The sequence below is a fragment of the Palaemon carinicauda genome, chromosome 31 (genome assembly GCF_036898095.1).
Source record: "Palaemon carinicauda isolate YSFRI2023 chromosome 31, ASM3689809v2, whole genome shotgun sequence".
Lineage (NCBI taxonomy): Eukaryota > Metazoa > Arthropoda > Malacostraca > Decapoda > Palaemonidae > Palaemon > Palaemon carinicauda.
In genome coordinates, this window is record NC_090755.1 from 9,895,117 (window position 1) to 9,904,659 (window position 9,543).

The window sequence follows — 9,543 nt, forward strand, 5'->3', positions numbered from 1 at the left end:
GAGTAATAGTTAAATCAAAATGGAGGAGTCCAATTGGTATACATAAAGAAGGTGAATTCAGGATTATCTGAAGATGACTGTCATATTTATTTTGCTAGCCTTAGTACCACTGCAATAACTAAAAGGTTCATAGCTGGCAAATTCCTCTAACAAGGACACCAGGAGGAAAAATGTTTTGTTCCTTATGCACAAATGTCAGAAGTGATATTCCTGATAAAGAAACTCTTCAGATTAAAGACCAAAGGAGATTCATTGTAACCTACAAGAGCAACATTACGGCCCCACATCCAAAGCGTTGTCTTACTGTACATTAAACCTAAGCCATAAAGGAGTTGGTAAAACGTGGAAGCAATGTATGTGCCATAAAGCAATTGCTCTCGCAAGAAAAATAATCTAGCGTGCACACCTCTTAGCAAGTACAGACAAATAAAACTATTGTATACTGTATAAGATCGTTTTGAGATTATTTTACATTACAAATGAGGAAGATATCTTCATTATTGTTAATAGAAGAAATTATAAAGATGTTATAAAAAAATTTATGTAAAGATTACATCACTCTCATAAAAGGTTTATGAGGATAAGGATGATGCAGCTGTTAATAAACAACTTGAAATGCCATGATAATATTATAAACTTAATTCACTTGATTAAAAAAAAAAGGAATTATTTATATTTTGTTAAGAGATTGATAATTATTGCTTAATATTTCTTTTAATTGGATTGAAAAGTAAAGTTCTGACAACAAACAGTAATGGCGAGGTTTTTTTTTTCTTTAAAATTATTCCAATTTTTTAAAATAAACTTTATTTAATAAACATAACTATAGTAGCCATGATGTGCATCTAGCTTCCATAATGGGAAAAATAAACTACTTTTTTTTTTCTTTTACTGTGTTGGCCACTATGTAAACCAAGATGATAGCCATAAAAATGTTGCTATCAACATGGAACCAGTCATGAAAATGTTGCTATCAACATGGAACCAGCCATGAAAATGTCGCTATCAACATGGAACCAGCCATGAAAATGTCGCTATCAACATGGAACCAGCCATGAAAATGTCGCTATCAACATGGAACCAGCCATGAAAATGTCGCTATCAACATGGAACCAGCCATGAAAATGTCGCTATCAACATGGAACCAGCCATGAAAATGTCGCTATCAACATGGAACCAGCCATGAAAATGTCGCTATCAACATGGAACCAGCCATGAAAATGTCGCTATCAACATGGAACCAGCCATGAAAATGTCGCTATCAACATGGAACCAGCCATGAAAATGTTGCTATCAACATCAAACCCTCATTTTATGAGTTCCCACACCCAAAATATTTAGAAAATATCATATCAATTCAAACCACCTGATCTCACTAACCCTATTTTTCGGACATGTTATTTATCGCTAAGTGGAGTACAACAGAGTATTTTCTATCCAAGTTGATAAAAAACCCTGGAGATGGTATGGAACAGTGGAAATTATACTCATGAGTCACACCATCTGGATTCTAATTAAACCAGTTTCCCTTCTGATATATAAAATATTTTCTATCATTTTTTTTTTGCATTAGCAGTTTTGTATGTTCCTAAATATGGCAATTTTCCCATTTTATTTTGTTGTGCTGCAGTATTGCTACTACTGTACACAATGAACAAAGCTGTATCTAACATTGTCTAATCCACCAGACCGCTGCCAAATCATTACATTATTCAAATTAGGAAGTTTATAATTTTATCGTTTTCTCCAGTTAATAGTTTCTACAGTCGACTAACTGCTAAATCACACACTAAAGAGAAGCAGTAGTGCAATAATAACTATGTCAAAACAACACTTGGAAAAGGAAAAGAAAAGTGCCCTTTATTCTTGATCCATCACCACCAGCAAATGTATTCCTCTGTACATATTGCCATTAGGAAAAATCCTTACCTTTGGACATACTGAATGTTATGACATGTGCTTACTTTGTAAAACTTTGATTCTATGTGTAGTTGTGGGTGTTTCGTCTTGATGCATTCTAGTTTTATGGCCACTTCCTCCCCTGTAGATATATTCGTCCCTGCAAGAGAAGAAAAACGTAAATCAATACAATTTCCCTGGACAACAAATCACCCAAACCTTTAATTCTGTTGGTATGAGCAAAAGCCATATTGTACAGTTCATTGTAGCAAGCTGTGTACATACTCAAAATTTCCAAGTTACTACAATACTAACAATACCTATACTGTGGGTATAGCCATAGTTTTTAACATACAGCATTTCAAGCAGAAAAAATAAACTAAATACAAACTAGCATGAAATTAATATAAAATAATAGTGTTATTATTTACTGCATATATAAATTTACATGGATCAAGAAAAATGATGACCACCAACTAGGAAATCTTTTAACATATGTAAATGCTATATGAAACTAAAGTAAATGAAAAGTCAGGATATAAAAACTATAAAAAATGGATTTGATTATAAATTTAGACCAGAGGGGCTAGGGCGCTATGACCCGTGTAGGTTATTCCATCTTAGATATTTCAATTGTTTAAAGGCCATTCACGAATGGCAAGGGACAGTGACATAGCCCTAGCAAGCAGGGCAATTACCTAGAGACTGACCAATTATATACAAATGATCAGTGCCCAAGACCCTTCTCCACCCAAGCTAGGACCAGGGAGGGGCAGGAAATGGCTGCTGATGACTCAGCAGGTAAGACCTATATGCTCCGCCAAACCTCACCCCCATCCTTAGCTCACAAGGATGGTGAGGTTGCTGAGACCAAAGGAAATAATGAGTTTGAGCAGGACTCTGATCCCAGCCTGGCAATCCCAAAGGCAAAGATGTTAAAAATCTCTTAAAACTAACTTGTCACTATATACTACAGTATTCATATTCAATATTTTTCAATTAAAGTTTGATATCTTGTAAATATATATCTACATCATCAAAAATAACCAACTGATTTGAGATCTTTCTGAAACCCATTTAAACATCTTGAGCCCAAGATGTGCTCACCCAACAGTAACCTGTCACATTGAACACGCATTGGCGTAAATATAGCATCTTTAATATAATTAGGGTAAGTGTGGATGACCATGGACACAACTAGGAATTACTCTCTACAAAATGGGATGGAACTCTCACTTCCTAAACGAGAAATGACTTTGTCAGCTGATCTACAAAGACCCCATTAAGTCCAACGCCATAAACAGGTCTCCAAGTTTTATACAAATTTTTGGCAAGAGCTGGAAATGCTGTAACCAGCACAGATTGCGTCAGACGCAGAGTATTATGTACATTGCGAGTAACATCATGGAAGCATAAAGTTCACCTTCCAACAGATGTATTGACCTTGCTATTTTGGGCAATAAAATCCAAATTTTTTAAAAACTTTGGATCAGGACCAGTATCATTAACTGCATCAATATCATACCCCCCCCCCCCACCCCTACATGACTTTTAGAACAATTCCAAAACCTTCGTCCAAGAGGTACTTGACACACTCCCCCTCTTAACTTGGGAATATTATGACACCTCACCTGGCATGGTATACTCCGAATACAGTGAACCTTGCTCCAAAGTACAACTACCAGAGGAATTTGCACAAGTAAAAGACTTCTGCAACAAACTTGTGTACCACCAACTACTAATTGTTTAAGCATATCAAACTATTCTCGAAACTTGTCATTCAACACCTAATTTCAAATGTAAATTATCATGAGGTAAAGACGAAACATCCCAAGCACAGTAAACCCCCCCCCCCCAACATGGGGAACCAATCTCACGGTCAGGATAAACAACAGAAGCAGGGTAGGGTTGAGGGACACGTGGGAACTGAAACCTGCTTCCAATCTGAGACCACCTCTCTTTCTCTCTCTCGGGTTTCTTCATACGTTGAGCTGCCATCCTTCTCCGCCTCCATTTATCTTCCCTTTCCCTTTGCTCTAGTTCCATCCAGATGTAAATAATTATGTATTTGTTAGTTACTCAGGCAATGACATTTGCCATACCGAAGTCCACAGGGGGGATTTCATACGACGGATGCACCTCACATGAAATAAGGATCTAGTAAGAATAAACAAGCTATTTACATTACAAGCCGCACTATATCCCACATGGGTGATGACAGAAGACTTATCTGATTAATCTCAGTTCCTTAACAAATAAAATAATTGCTGAAGATATGAAACAAATGCACAACAACAAACAGGAAAAAAGTAATTAGCGAGAGCTGATACTGAAAGATTAACGGAGTTTCAAAATGGCGGGTTTGCGAAGGCACATTCATGTAAATTCTTCTTAATGATTGATTGATTTGAGGTTTCCTGGCATCCTGACATCGAAGGTCATTGACCCCGACCGATTCTTCTTAAATATGGGAATTAAAAACCAATATTTGTTCATTCAAAGTCATTATCGAATCTCTTCTTTAAAAAGCAAACAGAAAATTTTTTTACAATAACATCTCGGTCTTTAAGTCTCATATAAAGATACATTAAAACCCCAAGTTTTCATAACAACAACAGCGATAAACGCGATGGGGAAATACGTGTATGGGAAGATAAGAAGGGGGGAGGGGGAGTCTGATGCCATTTAAGGTTAACCTTGGCTATCCCCCCCCCCACCCCATACTCAAGCTAACCCTCCCTCTCACCGCAACAGATTAGGATGCTCACTTCATCACAACACTTGTTTCACGCTCTCGGCCAACACGCACGCATGCGCGCGCACGCACAGAGAGAGAGAGAGAGAGAGAGAGATTCGAAAAGGGTTTGGGTTAGCACGAAGACCCAAACATTTAAGATACGACGGAGTTTCTATGTAAGTGTAAACAGGGGAGGCCGAGCCAGATGGCCTGGCAGATTATTCGCAGTTTAGCCTACCCTTGTAACAAGCTCCCCCGAGCACAGACTTGAGCCTGGTTGGATTTTATTAGATTCATTACACATTCTTGTCCTTCACGCATACTTACAGCACCAATGAAGCGGCTCTCCAGTTGCTGCTGCCACAAGCCACAATCCAAACTAGAGTACTTTGTGGTTTTGTGCACTTGAAGGCGAATCATTGTGATTAAATAGAATTAATAATTCATATCTATACTCTGTGCTTATATTCATAAGTGTAAAAGAAATGCTTTTTTAAGACTGACTTTGCTAAAAAGAATATTCCAAAGTCAAAATCAACCACATCAATATAATATCCTTTTATCCTCTTTGTTTTTTTCCATTTTTATAGTTTATATATGAAAGATTTATTTTAATATTATTGTTCTTAAATTTTTGTAGTTTTTCTTCATTTCTTTTCCTCACTGGGCTATTTTCCCTGTTGGAGCCCTTGGGCTAATAGTATTCCGCTTATCCAACTATGGTGGTAGCTTGGCAAGTAATAATAAATATAAACTATGATGTTAATATATATTATATATATATATAATATATATATATATATATATATATATATATATATATATATATATATATATATACACCCCTTTTATGTGGTATATTGTCAGTCTTCTTGCCACAATATAGGCTTTATTAGGATGAAAAAAATAGGTGAAAAGTAACATCCTAATATGAATGAAATAAAAAGAGGATTCCATATTTAACATTATTAGCTAAGCCTTAGACAAATATCTTTTATTCAATAGAAAATAAATCGCATTATAGTATATTAAATTGTATACCACTTCACCTAGCAAGTAATTATTAAAATACTATTCTTCAAATATCTATCGTACTAACAAATGCACATCAATACATGCAATATAAAAACATAATTATCAAATATTCATATTGTCTTTAGGTCGTTCTGACATGCAATACCTCAGGAATCTTTACCTTGTTTATATATTTATATATATTGAATTAATTTCTGCGATTAACAAAACTGTAATTCTTTTAAGGTCTAAATGCATAAGATATTTTAATTGTATGGCCTATATGACATTAGCGATTTGCGGTTTTACAAACCACGGCGAGATCGACGATAAAGCTATAAAAGATTTATTGACATTATGAATTACAGTCATTTAGAATATATGTTTGCAGTCATATGATCCAGCGCTGTCCCAAATGAGGCCACTCAGTGGTATTATAATAATAATAATAAAGTACTTATAATAAAAAATATATTAATTTGCATAAAAAAACATCAAATAAAATGTAAATTATTACTTTATTATCATTATTAATGGCTAAGTTACACGCTAAGATGGAAAAGCAGGAATATATAACTCCAAGGGCTCCGAAAGGGAAATGATATTTATCAAAATTATTATCATTATCATCATTATTAATATAATTATTATTATTAGAAGTCATGCAACGAGGTAAAACCCTGCTGATAATGAACATTGAAATAAAGGAAGGTGGAGGACACAGAGGGAGAAAAAAAAATCTGGAACATATGAAGAATAAACGGCTAAAAGGTGGATGGTGCAAACCCCCGTTAAGTAATGCTTAACAGAGTAAAATGTAATATGTAATGAGGGCAATACCTTTACGTGATTGTAGTAAGAAGCATAGGTTCTTAGACTAGAGGTTTTGTTCCTCATTTCGTCTCTTGGGAGAAAAAAAAATAAAAAAAGTCGATCAAATGGTGATTTTTACATACGATTCCGGTTACTTTTTAGAATAGCTATATAAAATCATACAAAGACAAGTAACATAACTATTAATATGCACTGATTTTTAGCATATACCAGAAAGACTTCTCCACTGCACTAAAACAAATTTCAAAGACACAAGTAGAACCAAACCGTTCATGAAAGCTTAAGTATCAGCTGGACCAGTCATTCATAAATTGTACTCTATCCTAGATAAGGATAGCAAACGATTTCGACTATGTTGACAGTTTCATATGAAGCAGCCAACTCCTCCTCTAGAAATTCTCTGTCAAAGCAGTACTCTGGTACCGGAATAGTTTTTACTTGAATATTCTTGGGTAGAGCGATTCACTTTACGCACTTTGAGATTCTTAAGGTCTTGTATAATTTTAATGCCACGTATGTTCCCATATTGAGAGAGAGAGAGAGAGAGAGAGAGAGAGAGAGAGAGAGAGAGAGAGAGAGAGAGAGAGAGAGAGAGAGAGAGAGAGAGAGAGAAATTTTCAAGGTACACTTTCAAGTCTTTGTTGCGCTTTCCCCCTGCAATTACCAAGCGTGAGAGAGCCCAAAGAGCGTGAATATTCTGGCGAAATGGAGAGGGAGAGAGAGAGAGAGAGAGAGAGAGAGAGAGAGAGAGAGAGAGAGAGAGAGAGAGAGAGAGAGAGGGGGGGGGGGGCAAAGGCCAGACACACGGAACCTTGAGTACGCATCACATCCACCCACGCTTGTTCCAACGTGGAAAAAAAAGGTAATCACCGCCCACGCATCCATGAGGCACCCTGACCTCTCAAGCGCTACACACCCCTTTCTCCAACATTGATAATTTTGTAAATTCGCCCAATAGCATCGCCAATATTGCCAATTTTGTAAATTGCCCATCATCATCGCCAACATTGCCCATTTTGTTAATTCCCCAATATTACCAATTTTGACAATTCCCAACAGCATATCCAACATTGCTAATTTTGTAAATTCGCCAACAGTATCTCAAACATGGCCAATTTTGTTAATTCCCCAACATTGCAAAATTTTATTAATTCCCCAACATTGTCACTTTTGATAATTTCCAACAGCATCTCAAACTTTGCAAATTTTGTAAATTCACCAACAGTATCTTCAACATTGCTAATTTTGTCAATTCGCCAATAGCATCACCAACATTACCAATTCCCCAACAGCACCTCCAACATTGCCATTTTGTCAATTCCCAACAGCAACTCCAACATTGCCAATTTTCCAAATTCGCCCAAAAGCATCACCAACATTTCAAACTATATATATTCCTCAACAACACTTCCAACATTGCCATGTCAATCCCCCAACAGCATCTCCAACTTTGCCAATTTTGTAAATTCGCCAACAGCATCTTCAACATAACCATTTTATCATTTTTCCAACAGCATCAAAACATTGGCAATTTGGTAAATTCTCAAACAGCATCTGTAACATTGAAAACTCCTCAACACCATCACCAAAATTGCCTATTTTGTCAATTCCCAAAACATCACCTAACCCTCTTCCTAGGACATGACCCACTTCCATCTGGCTTGGTGGCTTCAAACGCATCCCTCTCAAAGACGACCCAAGGTCAAAGTCATCGCCTTCACTCAAAAGGCAGGGGGGTAAATTCGCAAAAGGAAAAAAGGAGGCTTATCTGTGTACACTTTTCTCATTCTTGGCTTTTCTAGCTCAGCAAACACTTCCTATAGGGGTGTTTGTTAACGCCAATCATTTCATTGTGAGGGTTACTAAACACCATTTAACAATACACAACGATAGTTTATGAGAGAGAGAGAGAGAGAGAGGAGAGAGAGAGAGAGAGAGAGAGAGAGAGAGAGTGTTCCGAGGTCATCCAGATGCACACACATCCTGGTGAACTCCAACAGGACGACATGCCCCTTTGTCGCAGTTTCCGATTTGGGCATCTTAACAGGAAGGAGGGGAGGAGGTGGGTTTAGTGATAACTTGGCTCTCCATCTGATATTTAGATTTTCTTAATATTTATTCTCGGTTTCTTTCAACTTTATTTTATAATGCATAATTTAAATCTAGAATTAACTAAAATACACATTTCCCTTAAGTACAGACATCATTACGGTTCTCATTTCAATATAGAAACATTTAAGATTTTCACTAAAGATCTACCATATGTACTTGCTATTTTTCCCTGTTGGAGCCCTTGGGGTTATAGTATCTTGCTTTTCCAACAAGGGTTGTAGCTTAGTACTTAATAATAATAATAATAATAATAATAATAATAATAATAACAAGCTGTTTTTCTCTGTTGGAGCCCTTGGGCTTATAGCATCTTGCTTTTTCAACTAGAGTTGTAGCTTAGCTGATGATGATGATGATAATAATAATAATATTAATAGTATGGTCTCCAGATTACGGACACTATGTACGATATTCACTAACAGTCCCATGAAAAAAACCCTTTTCCCCGTAAACTTCAAATCACTATGTCCAGGAGGGTTGGGGGGGGGGGGGGGCGTAATGACAAGACTGCTCTGTATTTCCTATATGATTTCCTTCGAAGGGGGGAATCAATGTTACGTCTGGGATTCCGGCTAATGGGCGGTCACTCATCCGTGAACGAAAAAGAACACCCCGTGAGGTACGTACGGGGAGTCTCAAGGTTCATTCCACGAAGGACGGTTCACAAAGAATCGATTCCGGGATCGTAGTGAGTAAGGAGTAACAATTAAAGATTCGTCATTCATCTTCACGATTATTATCATTAATATTATTATTACTAGCTAAGCTACAACCCTAGATTGAAAAACAGGAAGCTGTAAGCACAGAGAAAAAAAAGCTTAATATCATCATTATTATTATTATTATCATTAATAGCTAAGCTACAATCCCAGTTGGAAAAGAAGAATGCTATAAGCCGGGCTCAAACGGGTATAATAGCCCAGTAAGGAAAGGAAACAAGGAAAAAA

General features: G+C 36.5%; 1 protein-coding gene across 4 annotated transcripts in view; it reads right to left on the bottom strand.

Moving 5' to 3' along the window:
- Positions 1-9,543, bottom strand: part of dco (discs overgrown) — a 105,011-nt gene that overhangs the window by 53,024 nt on the left and 42,444 nt on the right. For all 4 annotated transcript variants that reach the window (XM_068354795.1, XM_068354796.1, XM_068354797.1 and 1 more), the window contains one exon: positions 1,965-2,059. In XM_068354795.1, coding sequence (XP_068210896.1) covers positions 1,965-2,059 — 95 coding nt within the window. The remainder of the gene's footprint in view (positions 1-1,964; positions 2,060-9,543) is intronic.